General features: G+C 46.1%; 1 protein-coding gene across 1 annotated transcript; it reads left to right on the forward strand.

Moving 5' to 3' along the window:
• Positions 1-442: 442 nt before the first annotated feature.
• Positions 443-4,788, forward strand: LOC127921408 (uncharacterized; the record flags this gene model as incomplete). The annotated part of the gene is made up of 7 exons (XM_052505102.1): positions 443-552; positions 2,109-2,393; positions 2,653-2,937; positions 3,277-3,333; positions 3,389-3,445; positions 3,780-3,836; positions 4,626-4,788. Coding segments are annotated over 7 exons (1,014 nt in total), but the record flags the coding sequence as incomplete, so codon positions are not given.
• Positions 4,789-20,101: the final 15,313 nt, after the last annotated feature.

The raw sequence follows: 20,101 nt of genomic DNA on the forward strand, positions 1-20,101 counted from the left end.
TCGTTTAGTGGTTTACGTTTGAACCTTGAAGGAGGTTGGGGTTTTTGTGTGGAGTGTGAAGTGTCTTTTATTGGGGCTATTTCTCAATTCATGTCGTTAGCCTACTCCCTCTCCTTGCCTCCTTACGTTGGAGAAGGTCAAGAAGGAGGGACATTCTTTCTCCTTCAGATTGAGAAGGATGCAATGAATCACAGAAAGATGAATTGAGACACAGATAAGAGTAGGAGCGCAGGTTGAGAGGCAGAGATTTGACCCCATCTAGGTCTTATCTGGTGCTTTATAATTTGACCCTTTGACCCCTCCACATAACTGTGTGGCTACTGTACAACATCTGCATTAATAATAAACCATTATCTTTCATTACCTCGTCTCTATTCTTTTAATAGGTTATATTGTCCCTCTGCAGTGGGCTGTATCCCTCTTCTCCTATTCTTTTAACTAGGTTATAGTCCCTCTCAGTGGGCTGTATCACCTCGTCTCTATTCTTTTAACTAGGTTATATTGTCCCTCTGCAGTGGGCTGTATCACCTCTTCTCCTATTATTTTAACTAGGTTATATTGTCCCTCTGCAGTGGGCTGTATCCCCTCTTCTCCTATTCTTTAACTGATTGTCCCTCTGCAGTGGGCTGTATCACCTCGTCTCCTATTCTTTTAATAGGTTATATTGTCCCTCTGACATCACCTCGTCTCTATTCTTTTAACGAGGATGATGTAGTAGTAGTGTAGTAGTAGTTATATTGTCCCTCTGATTGGTCTGTATCCCCTCTTCTCCTATTCTTTTCTAGGTTATATTGTCCCTCTGCGGTGGGCTGTATCACCTCTTCTCTATTCTTTTAACTAGGTTATATTGTCCCTCTGCAGTGGTCTGTATCCCCCCTCTTCTCCTATTATTTTAACTAGGTTATATTGTCCCTCTGCAGTGGGCTGTATCCCCTCTTCTCCTATTCTTTTAACTAGGTTATATTGTCCTCTGCTGGGCTGTATCACCTCTTCTCTATTCTTTTAACTCGGTTATATTGTCCCTCTGCTCCCCTCTTCTCTATTTTTTAACTAGGTTATATTGTCCCTCTGCAGTGGGCTGTATCCCCTCTTCTCCTATTCTTTTAACTAGGTTATATTGTCCCTCTGCAGTGGGCATCACCTCTTCTCCTATTCTTTTAACTTGTCCCTCTGCGGTGGGCTTTCTCTTCTCCTATTCTTTTAACTAGGTTATATTTGTCCCTCTGCAGTCTGTATCACCTCTTCTCCTATTCTTTTAACTAGGTTATATTGTCCCTCTGCAGTGGGCTGTATCACCTCGACTAGGTATTGTCCCTCTGCAGTGGGCTGTATCACCTCTTCTCCTATTCTTTTAACTAGGTTATATTGTCCCTCTGCAGTGGGCTGTATCACCTCGTCTCCTATTCTTTTAACTAGGTTATATTGTCCCTCTGCAGTGGGCTGTATCACTCGTCTATTCTTTTAACTAGGTTATATTGTCCCTCTGCAGTGGGCTGTATCCCTCTTCTCCTATTCTTTTAACTAGGTTATATTGTCCCTCTGCAGTTGTATTCTTTCCTATTCTTTTAACTAGGTTATATTGTCCTCTGCAGTGGGCTGTATCACCTCGTCTATTCTTTTAACTGGGTTATATTGTCCCTCTGCAGTGGGCTGTAACGTCTCTATTCTTTTAACGAGGTTATATTGTCCCTCTGCAGTGGGCTGTATCACCCTCGTCTCTATTCTTTTAACGAGGTTATATTGTCCCTCTGCAGTGGGCTGTATTCGTCTCCTATTCTTTTAACTAGGTTATATTGTCCCTCTGCAGTGGGCTATCACCTCGTCTCTATTCTTTTAACTAGGTTATATTGTCCCTCTGCAGTGGGCTGTATCACCTCTTCTCCTATTCTTTTAACTAGGTTATATTGTCCCTCTGCAGGTAATCACCTCGTCTCCTATTCTTTTAACGAGGTTATATTGTCCCTCTGCAGTGGGGTCTCTATTCTTTTAACAAGGTTATATTGTCCCTCTGCAGTGGGCTGTATCACCTCGTCTCCTATTCTTTTAACTAGGTTATATTGTCCCTCTGCGGTGGGCTGTATCACCTCTTCTCCTATTCTTTTAACTAGGTTATATTGTCCCTCTGCAGTGGGCTGTATCACCTCTTCTCCTATTCTTTTAACTAGGTTATATTGTCCCTCTGCAGTGGGCTGTATCACCTCTTCTCCTATTCTTTTAACTAGGTTATATTGTCCCTCTGCAGTGGGCTGTATCACCTCTTCTCCTATTCTTTTAACTAGGTTATATTGTCCCTCTGCAGTGGGCTGTATCACCTCTTCTCCTATTCTTTTAACTAGGTTATATTGTCCCTCTGCAGTGGGCTGTATCACCTCGTCTCCTATTCTTTTAACTAGGTTATATTGTCCCTCTGCAGTGGGCTGTATCCCTCTTCTCCTATTCTTTTAACTAGGTTATATTGTCCCTCTGCAGTGGGCTGTATCAATTCTTTTAACTAGGTTATATTGTTGGGCTGTATCACCTCGTCTCCTATTCTTTTAACTAGGTTATATTGTCCCTCTGCAGTGGGCTGTATCACCTCGTCTCCTATTCTTTTAACTAGGTTATATTGTCCTCTGCAGTGGGCTGTATCACCTCTTCTCCTATTCTTTTTAGGTTATATTGTCCCTCTGCAGTGGGCTGTATCCCCTCTTCTCCTATTCTTTTAACTAGGTTATATTGTCCCTCTGCAGTGGGCTGTATCACCTCTTCTCCTATTCTTTTAACTAGGTTATATTGTCCCTCTGCAGTGGGCTGTATCCCCTCTTCTCCTATTCTTTTAACTAGGTTATATTGTCCCTCTGCAGTGGGCTGTATCACCTCTTCTCCTATTCTTTTAACTAGGTTATATTGTCCCTCTGCAGTGGGCTGTATCACCTCTTCTCCTATTCTTTTAACTAGGTTATATTGTCCCTCTGCATTGGGCTGTATCCCTCTTCTCCTATTCTTTTAACGAGGTTATATTGTCCCTCTGCAGTGGGCTGTATCCCTCTTCTCCTATTCTTTTAACGAGGTTATATTGTCCCTCTGCAGTGGGCTGTATCCCCTCGTCTCCTATTATTTTAACTAGGTTATATTGTCCCTCTGCGGTGGGCTGTATCACCTCTTCTCCTATTCTTTTAACTAGGTTATATTGTCCCTCTGCATTGGGCTGTATCCCCTCTTCTCCTATTATTTTAACTAGGTTATATTGTCCCTCTGCAGTGGGCTGTATCCCTCTTCTCCTATTCTTTTAACTAGGTTATATTGTCCCTCTGCAGTGGGCTGTATCACCTCTTCTCCTATTCTTTTAACTAGGTTATATTGTCCTCTGCAGTGGGCTGTATCCCTCTTCTCCTATTCTTTTAACTAGGTTATATTGTCCCTCTGCAGTGGGCTGTATCACCTCTTCTCCTATTCTTTTAACTAGGTTATATTGTCCCTCTGCAGTGGGCTGTATCACCTCTTCTCCTATTCTTTAACTAGGTTATATTGTCCCTCTGCATTGGGCTGTATCCCTCTTCTCCTATTCTTTTAAGAGGTTATATTGTCCCTCTGCAGTGGGCTGTATCCCCTCGTCTCCTATTATTTTTAGGTTATATTGTCCCTCTGCGGTGGGCTGTATCACCTCTTCTCCTATTCTTTTAACTAGGTTATATTGTCCTCTGCGGTGGGCTGTATCACCTCTTCTCCTATTATTTTAACTAGGTTATATTGTCCCTCTGCATTGGGCTGTATCCCTCTTCTCCTATTCTTTTAACTAGGTTATATTGTCCCTCTGCAGTGGGCTGTATCACCTCGTCTCCTATTCTTTTAACTAGGTTATATTGTCCCTCTGCAGTGGGCTGTATCACCTCTTCTCCTATTCTTTTAACTAGGTTATATTGTCCCTCTGCAGTGGGCTGTATCACCTCTTCTCCTATTCTTTTAACTAGGTTATATTGTCCCTCTGCAGTGGGCTGTATCCCCTCTTCTCCTATTCTTTTAACTAGGTTATATTGTCCCTCTGCAGTGGGCTGTATCACCTCTTCTCCTATTCTTTAACTAGGTTATATTGTCCCTCTGCGGTGGGCTGTATCACCTCGTCTCCTATTATTTTAACTAGGTTATATTGTCCTCTGCGGTGGGCTGTATCACCTCGTCTCCTATTATTTTAACTAGGTTATATTGTCCCTCTGCAGTGGGCTGTATCACCTCGTCTCCTATTCTTTTAACGAGGTTATATTGTCCCTCTGCAGTGGGCTGTATCCCTCGTCTCCTATTATTTTAACTAGGTTATATTGTCCCTCTGCGGTGGGCTGTATCACCTCTTCTCCTATTATTTTAACTAGGTTATATTGTCCCTCTGCATTGGGCTGTATCCCCTCTTCTCCTATTCTTTTAACGAGGTTATATTGTCCCTCTGCAGTGGGCTGTATCCCCCTCGTCTCCTATTATTTTAACTAGGTTATATTGTCCCTCTGCGGTGGGCTGTATCACCTCTTCTCCTATTATTTTAACTAGGTTATATTGTCCCTCTGCAGTATCCCCTCTTCTCCTATTCTTTTAACTAGGTTATATTGTCCCTCTGCAGTGGGCTGTATCACCTCTTCTCCTATTCTTTTAACTAGGTTATATTGTCCCTCTGCAGTGGGCTGTATCACCTCGTCTCCTATTCTTTTAACTAGGTTATATTGTCCCTCTGCAGTGGGCTGTATCACCTCTTCTCCTATTCTTTTAACTAGGTTATATTGTCCCTCTGCAGTGGGCTGTATCTGTCTCCTATTCTTTTAACTAGGTTATAGTGGGCTGTATCACCTCTTCTCCTATTCTTTTAACTAGGTTATATTGTCCCTCTGCAGTGGGCTGTATCCCCTCTTCTCCTATTCTTTTAACTAGGTTATATTGTCCCTCTGCGGTGGGCTGTATCCCCTCTTCTCCTATTCTTTTAACTAGGTTATATTGTCCCTCTGCGGTGGGCTGTATCCCCTGCTGTAGATCTCTATCAGGGCTCTGTTTCATCTCTCACCTGATGATTGTAACCGCTTTCTTACACAGACTCTCTACTACGAGTGTATTTTGATTGCGGGAAGCTGATCAACTCTGCGGCTTCCCATAATATTCCAGGCTGATTTCCACATTTACAAGATCAGAGCAGTGAATGTGTGCGGCAGGGAACACACAGCCTTGTGGGATTCCAAAGAGGCTACAGGTAGGTAGCACTCGTACAAATGAATAATACATAGTGTTATTTACATGATGTATAGCTTAAAACCTAGCCGCCCCCGCGGGCCTAGATGTATTACTAATACCCGAGGGAGAGCGGAGGAACACACTTCTCTAGAAACTGTCAAATTGTAAAAGAAAAAAATCTAATAGAAAACCTATCTGAATATAAATTGGGTTTTGTCTGACTCTACCACTGTATATTGAAAAGTGCCAGAGGAAAGTGTGTGTGTGTGTGTGTGTTTTGTGTGTGTGTGCCATTAATGTCAACGTTGAGACAATACCATTACCATATGCGTTTCTTAGAGGGCCTAAAACACGTCCACTTTCCAATGACTTGAGAGAAATAAAGAAGAACGAGAGGACAATGGTATCAGAACGGCACCGTCTGACCTGGTCGTCTGGCCTGGACCTTATTCAATTAAACACACACTTAAGCAGTGAAACAAAGCAGCCAGCGTCAGCAGGTATTATGGAAATAGACCTTTCCTCTGAACCTACAGTTTAGAGTGAGTTTTAGCAAGCGAGAAACACTATGGTCTCAAACGCAGGGGCAACCAAGAGTCTTTATTAGTGTGTGTGTGTGTGTGTGTGTGTGTGTGTGTGTGTGTGTGTGTGTGTGTGTGTGTCCAGTCAAGCTATGAGAGTGTGTGTTTATTGACAGTGCTTTAAGATGCACATTTTTCAATGAGAGGGATGAAGAGAGAAAGACGTGTCTGTTTGGTCGGCAACAACCATGAAGTCATGTAGGAAGGAAATGAACTGTACTAGTGGTACTACACACAGTGACCTAAGTACATCTGGGGTTTGATGAAGCTACATGACAACTACTGGGAGAGACAGATCCTGGAACAGTACAACTTACTTTCTAATATGTCTGTAGCGGTTGCCCATAGCTACTCTACTGGGAGAGACAGATCCTGGAACAGTACAACTTACTTTCTAATGTCTGTAGCGGTTGCCCATAGCTACTCTACTGGGAGAGACAGATCCTGGAACAGTACAACTTACTTTCTAATGTCTGTAGCGGTTGCCCATAGCTACTCTAGTGGGAGAGACAGATCCTGGAACAGTACAACTTACTTTCTAATGTCTGTAGCGGTTGCCCATAGCTACTCTACTGGGAGAGACAGATCCTGGAACAGTACAACTTACTTTCTAATGTCTGTAGCGGTTGCCCATAGCTACTCTACTGGGGGAGACAGATTCTGGAACAGTACAACTTACTTTCTAATGTCTGTAGCGGTTGCCCATAGCGGGGCAAGATCATTATTGCCATTCTTTTCAGACAACAAAATCATGCAGCAATATGGGAATAAACAGACGCTGTCATTAGACGAGAACTCATTCATGCTTTCCTTTTGAGACAGTAGAGATTTGTAAACAAAACAACATGTCTTATAAATGACAGTAGATGGGGATAGACACCAACAAGTTATTCATAAGTATCCCAAGGTACACACACACACACCCTCCCACCCCGTGGGCTCACCTGTTTAGCTTGGTTGACACACTGCAGGTAGCGGGAGGCGATGGTGGAGCAGAGCAGCGTCTTCCCACTGTGTTCCTGGTAGCACTTCAGGATCTGACCCTGCAGATCAGCACACACTGGACTCACCTCAAACCGCCTGGAGGAGACAGACTTTAGTATTTACAATCAATATCATACACTACACACATTACACATTCAAATCAATCACATCAGCCCACACATACACACCTAAAAACAACTACTGACAGGAGGAGAGAGAAGAGAGCGAGAGACACAAAAACATGAAATTGTCCTGCCCATTCGCCATCCCACAGCAGTGGTTCATCTGGGATCAGTCAGACTGTAGAAGAGATGGGGCCAAAGGTTGATCCAGCCAATGGAAGCAACCGTCAGCGCAACAGTGACGGGCATGCCAATCCATTCATTAGAGGCTCCCCACGTCAATGGAAGGGCCAGAGGACGTGTGAATATTGGCGAGCGTGCCATCCTGTTACCAGGAGAAAGGTTCTATACCCGTCCCTCTGGAAACAGGAGATCTATGCAGGGTTTATTTTCTATGGCTCATTGTGTTCTCTCTTTTCTCCTGGCCAAACAATGTCACGGACACACCCAGAAAACCCACTGGCCAAACCATGTCTAATACGGACACAGAAAACCCAGAAAACATACTGGCCAAACAATGTCTAATACGGACACACCCAGAAAACCCACTGGCCAAACAATGTCTAATACGGACACACCCAGAAAACCCACTGGCCAAACAATGTCTAATACGGACACACCCAGAAAACCCACTGGCCAAACAATGTCTAATACGGACACACCCAGAAAACCCACTGGTCAAACAATGTCTAAATACGGACACCCAGAAAACCCACTGGCCAAACAATGTCTAATACGGACACACCCAGAAAACCCACTGGCCAAACAATGTCTAATACGGACACACCCAGAAAACCCACTGGCCAAACAATGTCTAATACGGACACACCCAGAAAACCCACTGGTCAAACAATGTCTAATATGGACACACCCAGAAAACCCACTGGCCAAACAATGTCTAATACGGACACACCCAGAAACCCACTGGTCAAACAATGTCTAATACGGACACACCCAGAAAATCAACAGGAGGACAAAAAGGAGAAAGAAAATCCACAACAAAAGTACTGAGACAGGAAACCCTTCATCATAGTGATGAAGATGATGACTCTCGTGGGTTTATTGAGGACAGACCTGAGAACTGAGTATCAGTATTGATTGATAGAGCCTGCATGACTTTAGGTTTCTGATTGCATTGACACACCCTCTCCTATAGCTAGCTGTCCCCTTGGTTGTGCTAAGTGGACATTTACTGACTAATGATTGATTATTGTACTGCAATGTTAAAGGGAAATGGCACACAAGCATTTTCACTGCACCTTTTACACCTGTAAACTGTGTACTTCACAGGAATACAGCACCCAAATGGCTAGTCCTTACTTCTGACGCCAAATTTATTGACACCGCGGAAACAACTACTGACAGGAATACAGAAACACCGCGGAAACAAACTGACACCGCGGGCTGACACCGCGGAAACAACTGACAGCTACTCCTTACTGACACCGCGGGAAACAACTACTGACACCGCGGAAACAACTATGACACCGCTGAAACAACTGCTACTGACACGGAAACAACTACGGAAACAACTACTGACACCGCGGAAACAACTACTGACACCGCGGAAACAACTACTGACACCGCGGAAACAACTACTGACACCGCGGAAACAACTACTGGAAACAACTACTGACACCGCGGGAAACAACTACAACTATTGACACTGAGGTGTCAGTGTATCAAACATCACAAGTGCGCTAATGCTAACCAAAACGGTCTGCATAGTTCAGTACTGTTGAGCCACCAAATTGTTCCACTTTCGTACTAGTTGTACATCGCAATGCTTATCTTAAGCTAAAGACTAGGTTCAGTCCACAAAATGGTCTTTCATCACCACTGCAATGCCATATGGGTCCCAAAGCGTTAGTGCCTTTTCGCTAATCTCAGCAGCAATGACTATCAACTGCACCAATGATCTCATGCTAACAGCTAGCAGGATCTGTCTCTTGACAGTTAGCACACCCCATAAACCACCCATACATAAAAGATACACCTGCACATGTTAGGGCCATTATGCTAATGTTGGCATCATCATCCTTTAGCAGTTAGCACACAAAAGTGCTGATTCCACCTGTCAGCACCTTTCTGATCCTTGGAGGGGCATTAGGGGGCACAGCTGAGCCCCTCCAGTTCCAATCAGGTGTTGGATTTACTGCCTGTAGTGAGAATTCACCCTCCTGTTGGGATTGAAAGGACACAACGGCCACATGGTTCATTACCCAGGATGCGATGCAGGAGGGCTGGTTGCATGGGACCTCTGAGTATGGCCGCCAATACATGGCCACGGTATTATGGCCAAAGGAGGTCACCAGCCGCCACTGCATTTAACAGCAAGTAGGCGAGTAAGGCACCTATTGATACGAGGCAGCAAAGTACTGGATGATCAGAAATATATTCTTAACGTTGTTAACTTTCCATTTAATGGATATTTCTGATGGTACTGTAGGCTGTCACTATTCTTCACATTTGAGCAGTGATCGAACATAACGCGCCATCTCATATACATAGAAGCTCTTCAAGCACCGAGAGAATCCACTCATTGCCTTCGGAGTGACATGCCCATTTCTCCAAGTCTCTGCGGTGAAGGATGACAGTGTGTCTCACATACACAGACAGCAGAATTCTCCTCCTGCTGCTCCTATACCGTAGCATTCATTCCACTGCCTTTGGGCATCTTCAGGGACCAGGCAGCCACACACACACGCTAATTATTTTCTTAAGCGTTTGCGTTAATGCCAGGTGCAGCCTGCTGATACAACACAAGTGTTTGTTTCTCTTAGAAACCATTACAGATGACAGAGAGGGGGGGTAGAACACCTAGAGTGGAAGAGGGTAAGAGAGAGCGAGAGAAAGAGGGTAAGAGAGCGAGGAAAAGGGTAAGAGAGAGAGAGGAAATGAGAGATAAACCAGTTCTCATTCCTTCCTTCTCTTTCCCTACTCCATAGAGAGACCTGAGCCAGTGTTTAGTTAATCAGGACAATAACACTGTCACACACACACACTCTGGCTCACGCAGGGTCATTTCATCATCCATCATTAAGATGAATATTAACTCATTCTCACAGCCACCACGGGTAGAGGAGAGTGAGAAAGAGACAGAGAAAGATCATTTCTGCCTTCTCAATATTACATTAGGCTCTCCCTCATCAGTTACTATCACCTGTAATACAGTCGGCCTGTGTGCTGCATAGCCACAGCACAGCACCTGTATCTTCCCAATACAACCTCAGAGAAAGGTTTTGTAGTTTTGTTAGTGGAGTAGTCAAGGGCAAGGTACTGTAGCACCACATAGTGAATACCATTCCCAGGGAACTGTCTGTGATATATTTACATGTAGTCAGAAACAGCAGTGATTCATCCTGTTCCCATGAAACCTGAACACTGGGGCATCCGTAAACATCCCCTTCTCCCCTCTATCGGTTTCTCCACCCCACAGGAATCAAAAGCACAAAAACCTTTCAATGCTGTGACCTTTGAGGAGGAAACAGTTGGTTGTGGTCTAAGATCAGACTTGTAGCTAATATGTTCTGACGTAATGGGTCAGAAATCTGAGGGGGACCATGGTTCATATTTGTTTTTACAATGCTCTTTGTTCAGGGTTGGGAAGAGACCGAATGGCTCCTCTGAACTGTCAGACATATAGATTTGTCTGATCTCTGCCTCTCTCCCTCACGGTTTCTCTCCCTCACGGTTTCTCTCCCTCACGGTTTCTCTCCCTCACGGTTTCTCTCCCTCACGGTTTCTCTCCCTCACGGTTTCTCTCCCTCACGGTTTCTCTCTCCCTTTCCGTTTTTCTCTCTTTGTCTCGCAGTTCCTATCCTTCTTCCTCTCATTCCCCTTCTCTAACACAGACAACCAGAAGATTCATTCGCAGGTCAAATCCATCTGCTGTCAATCAAAAATCCCCTCTCACTGCATGGCCATCCCACCCCCCTCCGAGGAGCCTGGGATATTGAATAAAACTTCAGAGGGGGAGAGATTGAAACAAATGGAGACGTGTAGCTGAGCGGGGCGAGAGAGGGAGGTGTGTGTACTGTACCTACGGAGTGGGGGGAGAATACATCTCTCTGCTTATATAGGAGGCCATCAGTAAAGGTCTCCATGCCAACATAGCTCTATTGATACGAGATGCGTTTCCCCTCCATCCTCCTCTCCCTCCTTTCCTCCCTCTCTCCCCCCTTGATCCATAGATAGAGCAGGAGAGAGGGGACGCTTAGGGTTTGTTTCATATAGCTACACTATGGTTTATACACCACAGCCACATAAATCAAGCTGGAGAGGGGAGACATATGACAGACCGCAGGGAGCCGCATTGAGATGAGATGCTTTATCAGAGATGGGGAGAAAGAACGAGAGAGATGAACATGTAAAAAGTGGGCACAGAGAGGGTGAGAGAGAGGCTGAAGAATATGAACATGTAAAAAGTGAAAGCACACTAAATAAAGGAGAGGGTGAAGGAGAGGAGGGGACAGGCAGAGATACACTAAATAAAGCCCAGTAGAAGAAAGATGTAGCATGGGGAAGAGGGTGAAGGAGAGGAGGGGACAGGGCAGAGAGATACACTAAATAAAGCCAGTAGAAGAAAGATGTAGCTTGGGGAAGAGGGTGAAGGAGAGGAGGGGACAGGGCAGAGAGATACACTAAATAAAGCCAGTAAAGATAAGAAAGCATGTAGCATGGGGAAGAGGGTGAAGGAGAGGAGGGGACAGGGCAGAGAGATACACTAAAAGGAGATAAAAGAGATAATGAAGCACGTAGGTTTGAGGGATGAACAGAAAGGTGAATGAAAGAGAGAAGGAAAAAGAGGAAGAGGGCAAGAGATTCTATACTAAGCAGACTAGTTGGTTAGCTATGCTGTGTTACTTCTGAAACAGAAACAGACAAACTAGATCCGTCCCTCTATAGAGCGTAGAAACAGAAACAGTCAGAGCGTAGAAACAGAAACAGCTCATAGAAAACCATCCTTTCCTCTCTCCTTCCCCGACACCAGTCGGCTCATTGAAAAGGCATAGCTATTCCACTGTACTATGAGTACGGTAGTCTCTCTAGCCAGACAAAAACTATCTTGACCAAATCGTACTAATGTCTTCTCTAAATATGCATGGACAGCAGTTATAGCAAATCGTTGCTTAATTCTGTCAAGAAAATAAAACCCAGAGGCATACTGATATCTAAGTGACTTTCACTGTACAGTATTGTGTCACACATATGTTACACGTATGGGTGCAATATTTCTCCATCCATTTATCCAAAACCATATGTTGACCCTAAACTGACACCCACAGTAGGATCTATCTTCCCTATGTCCATGAGTATGGATTACAGGGCCCAGATTGAGTTCTCAAAAGGTACAAGGTCCATTTATCATCATTTACAAGCACTTGGGCTATAATAGGGTTAGGAGGTGAAGCTGGGGCCTCTTAAAAAGCCTTCATGTTTTCTCTGGTTAAGACCGGCTCTGTGACAGTCAGGCAAATAAATACAAATGATCCATTTAGAGAGAAAAATGACACACTTAACTCTCATCGCTTTTTAAAGAAGACCTGACTGACCCCCCATGGTGATATCCATCAGGGAGAGGGGGGGGAAGGGGGGGAGATACAAAAAGTAGAGATTGAGAAAGAGTGAGACAAAGAAAGGAGAGAAAAATATAAATAAATTAGCACCAGAGAGAAATAAATAAGAGTGAGATAATGAGAAGGAACAGCAGAAAGGAGGGCTGGGCCCCCCCCACTGACACGCAACCCGGCAGGCATCTCCTGAGGGCTGGGCCCCCCCACTGACACGCAACCCGGCAGGCATCTCCTGAGGGCTGGGCCCCCCCACTGACAATCTCCTGAGGGCTGGGCCCCCACTCAACCCGGCAGGCATCTCCTGAGGGCTGGGCCCCCCCACTGACACGCAACCCGGCAGGCATCTCCTGAGGGCTGGGCCCCCCCACTGACAATCTCCTGAGGGCTGGGCCCCCCCACTGACACTCAACCCGGCAGGCATCTCCTGAGGGCTGGCCCCCCCCACTGACACTCAACCCGGCAGGCATCTCCTGAGGGCTGGCCCCCCCCCACTGACACTCAACCCGGCAGGCATCTCCTGAGGGCTGGGCCCCCCCCACTGACACTCAACCCAGCAGGCATCTCCTGAGGGCTGGGCCCCCCACTGACACTCAACCCGGCAGGCATCTCCTGAGGGCTGGGCCCCCCACTGACACTCAACCCAGCAGGCATCTCCTGAGGGCTGGGCCCCCACTGACACTCAACCCGGCAGGCATCTCCTGAGGGCTGGGCCCCCCCACTGACACTCAACCCGGCAGGCATCTCCTGAGGGCTGGGCCCCCACTGACACTCAACCCGGCAGGCATCTCCTGAGGGCTGGGCCCCCCACTGACACTCAACCCGGCAGGCATCTCCTGAGGGCTGGGCCCCCACTGACACTCAACCCGGCAGGCATCTCCTGAGGGCTGCCCCCACTGACACTCAACCCGGCAGGCATCTCCTGAGGGCTGGGCCCCCCACTGACACGCAACCCGGCAGGCATCTCCTGAGGGCTGGGCCCCCCCACTGACACTCAACCCGGCAGGCATCTCCTGAGGGCTGGGCCCCCCCACTGACACTCAACCCGGCAGGCATCTCCTGAGGGCTGGGCCCCCCCACTGACACGCAACCCGGCAGGCATCTCCTGAGGGCTGGGCCCCCCCACTGACACGCAACCCGGCAGGCATCTCCTGAGGGCTGGGCCCCCCCACTGACACTCAACCCGGCAGGCATCTCCTGAGGGCTGGGCCCCCCCACTGACACTCAACCCGGCAGGCATCTCCTGAGGGCTGGGCCCCCCCACTGACACGCAACCCGGCAGGCATCTCCTGAGGGCTGGGCCCCCACTGACACTCAACCCGGCAGGCATCTCCTGAGGGCTGCCCCCACTGATACTCAACCCGGCAGGCATCTCCTGAGGGCTGGGCCCCCCACTGACACTCAACCCGGCAGGCATCTCCTGAGGGCTGGGCCCCCACTGACACTCAACCCGGCAGGCATCTCCTGAGGGCTGGGCCCCCCACTGACACTCAACCCGGCAGGCATCTCCTGAGGGCTGGGCCCCCCACTGACACTCAACCCGGCAGGCATCTCCTGAGGGCTGGGCCCCCCACTGACACGCAACCCGGCAGGCATCTCCTGAGGGCTGGGCCCCCACTGACACTCAACCCGGCAGGCATCTCCTGAGGGCTGGGCCCCCCACTGACACTCAACCCGGCAGGCATCTCCTGAGGGCTGGGCCCCCCACTGACACTCAACCCGGCAGGCATCTCCTGAGGGCTGGGCCCCCACTGACACTCAACCCGGCAGGCATCTCCTGAGGGCTGGGCCCCCCACTGACACTCAACCCGGCAGGCATCTCCTGAGGGCTGGGCCCCCCACTGACACGCAACCCAGCAGGCATCTCCTGAGGGCTGGGCCCCCCACTGACACTCAACCCGGCAGGCATCTCCTGAGGGCTGGGCCCCCCACTGACACGCAACCCAGCAGGCATCTCCTGAGGGCTGGGCCCCCACTGACACGCAACCCGGCAGGCATCTCCTGAGGGCTGGGCCCCCACTGACACGCAACCCAGCAGGCATCTCCTGAGGGCTGGGCCCCCACTGACACTCAACCCGGCAGGCATCTCCTGAGGGCTGGGCCCCCACTGACACGCAACCCGGCAGGCATCTCCTGAGGGCTGGGCCCCCCACTGACACTCAACCCGGCAGGCATCTCCTGAGGGCTGGGCCCCCACTGACACGCAACCCGGCAGGCATCTCCTGAGGGCTGGGCCCCCCACTGATACTCAACCCGGCAGGCATCTCCTGAGGGCTGGGCCCCCCACTGACACTCAACCCGGCAGGCATCTCCTGAGGGCTGGGCCCCCCCCACTGACACTCAACCCGGCAGGCATCTCCTGAGGGCTGGGCCCCCACTGACACGCAACCCGGCAGGCATCTCCTGAGGGCTGGGCCCCCCACTGATACTCAACCCGGCAGGCATCTCCTGAGGGCTGGGCCCCCCCACTGACACTCAACCCGGCAGGCATCTCCTGAGGGCTGGGCCCCCCCACTGACACTCAACCCGGCAGGCATCTCCTGAGGGCTGGGCCCCCCCACTGACACTCAACCCGGCAGGCATCTCCTGAGGGCAGGGCCCCCCCCCCACTGACAATCTCCTGAGAGCTCTTGGAATGGAGTTTTTCTCTGTTTTCACCATCACTTCCATACTATGGCTCTACCTTAGTCATCCCTTGCCAACACACACTAACTAATGTTCGGTATGACAATCAACACGACAGAGAAGGCTGCATTGTAGTTTAGTTCTCTCGACTCCTCAGACCACTCATAGCACAGGAAAGGGCTTCAGTCATGTGAATTTCATTCACTTCACGCACAGAAGATTAACTGTCAAAAAATAGAGTTTACAATTGTTCCTACTCTCTCACTGTTCAGGGGATGGGTTGTTGAGGGAAAACTACAAAAAGGTTTTGGGAAAACTGAAACTTAGTCTAGATGTCCAGCCCTGTCCAAACCAGTGAAGATTAAACTGTACAGAACATCAGCAACAAAACAGAACTCCTGAACCATGGCAGAAGAACAACTTAAAGTAGAACTATTGTATTCCAAAGAGAATTTACTGTTAAAGTAGAACTATTGTATTCCAAAGAGAATTTACTGTTAAAGTAGAACTATTGTATTCCAAAGAGAATTTACTGTTGAAGTAGAACTATTGTATTCCAAAGAGAATTTACACGAAGTAGAACTATTGTATTCCTATGAGGCATTACTGTTAAAGTAGAACTATTGTATTCCAAAGAGAATTTACTGTTGAAGTAGAACTATTGTATTCCAAAGAAGATTTACTGTTAAAGTAGAACTATTGTATTCCAAAGAGAATTTACTGTTGAAGTAGAATATTGTATTCCAAAGAGAATTTACTGTTAAAGTAGAACTATTGTATTGGGAAAAAGAGAATTTACTGTTGAAGTAGAACTATTGTATTCCAAAGAGAATTAAACTGTTGAAGTAGAACTATTCATTCCAAAGAAATTTACTGTTAAAGTAGAACTATTGTATTCCAAAGAGAATTTACTGTTAAAGTAGAACTATTGTATTCCAAAGAGAATTTACTGTTGAAGTAGAACTATTGTATTCCAAAGAGAATTTACTGTTAAAGTAGAACTATTGTATTCCAAAGAGAATTTACTGTTAAAGTAGAACTATTGTATTCCAAAGAGAATTTACTGTTAAAGTAGAACTATTGTATTCCAAAGAGAATTTACTGTTAAAGTAGAACTATTGTATTCCAAAGAGAATTTACTGTTAAAGTAGAACTATTGTATTCCAAAGAGAACTTACTGTTAAAGTAGAACTATTGTATTCCAAAGAGAATTTACTGTTAAAGTAGAACTATTGTATTCCAAAGAGAATTTACTGTTGAAGTAGAACTATTGTATTCCAAAGAGAATTTACTGTTAAAGTAGAACTATTGTATTCCAAAGAGAATTTACTGTTAAAGTAGAACTATTGTATTCCAAAGAGAATTTACTGTTGAAGTAGAACTATTGTATTCCAAAGAGAATTTACTGTTAAAGTAGAACTATTGTATTCCAAAGAGAATTTACTGTTGAAGTAGAACTATTGTATTCCAAAGAGAATTTACTGTTAAAGTAGAACTATTGTATTCCAAAGAGAATTTACTGTTGAAGTAGAACTATTGTATTCCAAAGAGAATTTACTGTTAAAGTAGAACTATTGTATTCCAAAGAGAATTTACTGTTGAAGTAGAACTATTGTATTCCAAAGAGAATTTACTGTTAAAGTAGAACTATTGTATTCCAAAGAGAATTTACTGTTGAAGTAGAACTATTGTATTCCTATGAGGCATTACTGTTAAAGTAGAACTATTGTATTCCTATGAGGCATTACTGTTAAAGTAGAACTATTGTATTCCTGAGAGAATTGACTGTTAAAGCATCATTTGGAGTCCACACAGGAATCTACAGATTTTATGATGTACCACAGTCTGCCCAACAGTCCTTTTACAATGTGTTCTCGTCAGTTATTCAGTCACTAAAAGGTGTGTGAGATCAGAGAGGGAGGCTTTACAGCCAGTACTTAGGCTTTTAAATGTGTTTATATGGGAGTGTGTGTGTGTCTGAGCAAGGACCATTTTACAGCCAGTACATAAAGGCTTTTAAGTGTGTGTGTGTGTGTGTGTGGGGGTTAAGCTAAGGTTATTGACTGATGTCTGACTGCATTGACCACCATCTTGTACTGGGGGTTCAAGTTGCCTAGTTACGGACCTACGGTCTCCTGTAATGGCAGCGGGTTGATGTGCACTCGTCAGGCAGGTCAAGTCTTACCTCAGCGAGACCGCACACACGCACACACACACACACACACACACACACACACACACACACACACACACACACACACACACACACACACACACACACACACACACACACACACACACACACACACACACACACACACACACACACCCCTCTGTGTCTCACAGATAACAGAGCCTTTAAATACAGACAGGTTAGCTTTCTCCACATCCCACATATGTATTGTTAGGGGTGGCTGGAAGAATATTCAATAGACTCTCAGGTTTGTTCTGTTCCCATTTCCTCATTTAATGACTATCAAAATGCAGAGTTGTGTTAGGCTTTAATCACCCAGGCCAAAACTCTGCTCTAGGACTGTCTGGCTGTTGAATATGTATGTGGTGATAGAGGGATGGAGGGAGGGATGAGTGTTTCTCTTTTCTCTAGCAGGGATGGGAGGAGTAGACGGAGAGGTGAAAATCGACCTGTTGACCTGTCTGCAAGGAGCTGAACATTATAAACAGTATACACATAGCTTTAAATAAAACCTATTTTACACATGTCATTCAGCTGTAACCTGCACAGTGCAACATTGTGCCCAGACACCAAGAGCCAGTGTGTTGGTAAAGGTTTCACGTACTGGACGGGACCGTATGACAGTCCATCTGGACCGGACCGTATGACAGTCCATCTGGACCGGACCGTATGACAGTCCATCTGGGTATTGATAACTACAGGTAGAGAAGACACAGTCCTCTAGGGTATTGATAACTACAGGTAGAGAAGACACAGTCCTCTAGGGTATTGATAACTACAGGTAGAGAAGACACAGTCCTTCCTCTAGGGTATTGATAACTACAGGTAGAGAAGACACAGTCCTTCCTCTAGGGTATTGATAACTACAGGTAGAGAAGACACAGTCCTTCCTCTAGGGTATTGATAACTACAGGTAGAGAAGACACAGTCCTCTAGGGTTTTGATAACTACAGGTAGAGAAGACACAGTCCTCTAGGGTATTGATAACTACAGGTAGAGAAGACACAGTCCTCTAGGGTTTTGATAACTACAGGTAGAGAAGACACAGTCCTCTAGGGTTTTGATAACTACAGGTAGAGAAGACACAGTCCTCTAGGGTATTGATAACTACAGTCCTCTAGATAACTACAGATAGAGAAGACACAGTCCTCTAGGGTATTGATAACTACAGATAGAGAAGACACAGTCCTTCCTCTAGGTATTGATAACTACAGGTAGAGAAGACACAGTCCTACAGGTAGAGGGTATTGATAACTACAGGTAGAGAAGACACAGTCCTCTAGGGTATTGATAACTACAGGTAGAGAAGACACAGTCCTTCCTCTAGGGTATTGATAACTACAGGTAGAGAAGACACAGTCCTCTAGGGTATTGATAACTACAGGTAGAGAAGACACAGTCCTCTAGGGTATTGATAATTACAGGCTGAATGACAACAAGGAAAGCTCATCAGAATTAATTCAAATACATACTCAGTATTATTGTTGTCGTTCAACCTGTAGATTGCAATACCCTAAAGGGTGTCATCTCAACCTTTAGATTGCAATACCCTAAAGGGTGTCATCTCAACCTGTAGATTGCAATACCCTAAAGGGTGTCATCTCAACCTTTAGATTGCAATACCCTAAAGGGTGTCATCTCAACCTTTAGATTGCAATACCCTAAAGGGTGTCATCTCAACCTGTAGATAGCAATACCCTAAAGGGTGTCATCTCAACCTTTAGATAGCAATACGCTAAAGGGTGTCATCTCAACCTGTAGATAGCAATACCCTAAAGGGTGGTGTTTCTTCTCAACCTCTGAATGCTCGGCTATGAAAAGCCAAATGACATTTACTCCTGAGGTACTGACCTGTTGCACACTCTTCAACCACTGTGATTATTATTTCACCCTGCTGGTCATCTATGAACATCTTGAAGAAAAATCTGGCCTTAAATGGCCATGTTCTATTATAAGCACAGCCAGAAGAGGACTGGCCACCCATCAGAGCCTGGTTCCTCTCTAGGTTTCTTCCTAGGGAGTTTTCCTAGCCACCGTGCTTCTACATCTGCATTGCTTGCAGTTTGGGGTTTTAGGCTGGGTTTCTGTATAGGACCTGTAAAAAAGGGATTTATAAATACATTTGATTAGATTTTTGATTCGTATGATACTTGTGTGTGTGTGATTCATTATGTGTTTACCAGGCAAGGGCTATTAACATAAATTGTGATGATGTGTGTCAGGGCCTCTGGGGCAGATTCATAGAAGCTGGGAGAGGATGATGAAAACTGAGAAAGTATTAGTGGGAGGTGTGTGTGTGTGTGTGTGTGTGTGTGTGTGTGTGTGTGTGTGTGTGTGTGTGTGTGTGTGTGTGTGTGTGTGTGTGTGTGTGTGTGTGTGTGTGTGTGTGTGTGTGTGTGTGTGTGTGTGTGTGTGTGTGTGTGTGTGTGTGTGTGTGTGTGCGTGTAAAATGAGGTCACTCTTAGGTAGCGGCGTTCCGGTTGGGAGAGCTCCATCATGCTATGCCAGGAATACCGCTGGATCTGCAGGAAACAGCTGCACTACCCCTACACACTGCAAACACACCTCTCTACAGGCATCATGTGTGCATGAACCACACAAACAAAAAGATTTACCCATGCAGTGTCACGAGACTTACTACTACTAAAAGCCTACTGATACTACTAGCCTACCATTACTACTAGCCTACCATTACTACTTCTTCTACTAGTACTGCTTATTCTACTAGTACTACTACTAGCAATACTTTATCTACTAGCTGTCAATTACGACTTCAATTAGCCAGCTTTTACTACTTCTTCTACTAGCCTACTACTACTTCTACTAGCCTACAAT

Source organism: Oncorhynchus keta, unplaced genomic scaffold (assembly GCF_023373465.1).
Source record: "Oncorhynchus keta strain PuntledgeMale-10-30-2019 unplaced genomic scaffold, Oket_V2 Un_contig_2240_pilon_pilon, whole genome shotgun sequence".
NCBI lineage: Eukaryota > Metazoa > Chordata > Actinopteri > Salmoniformes > Salmonidae > Oncorhynchus > Oncorhynchus keta.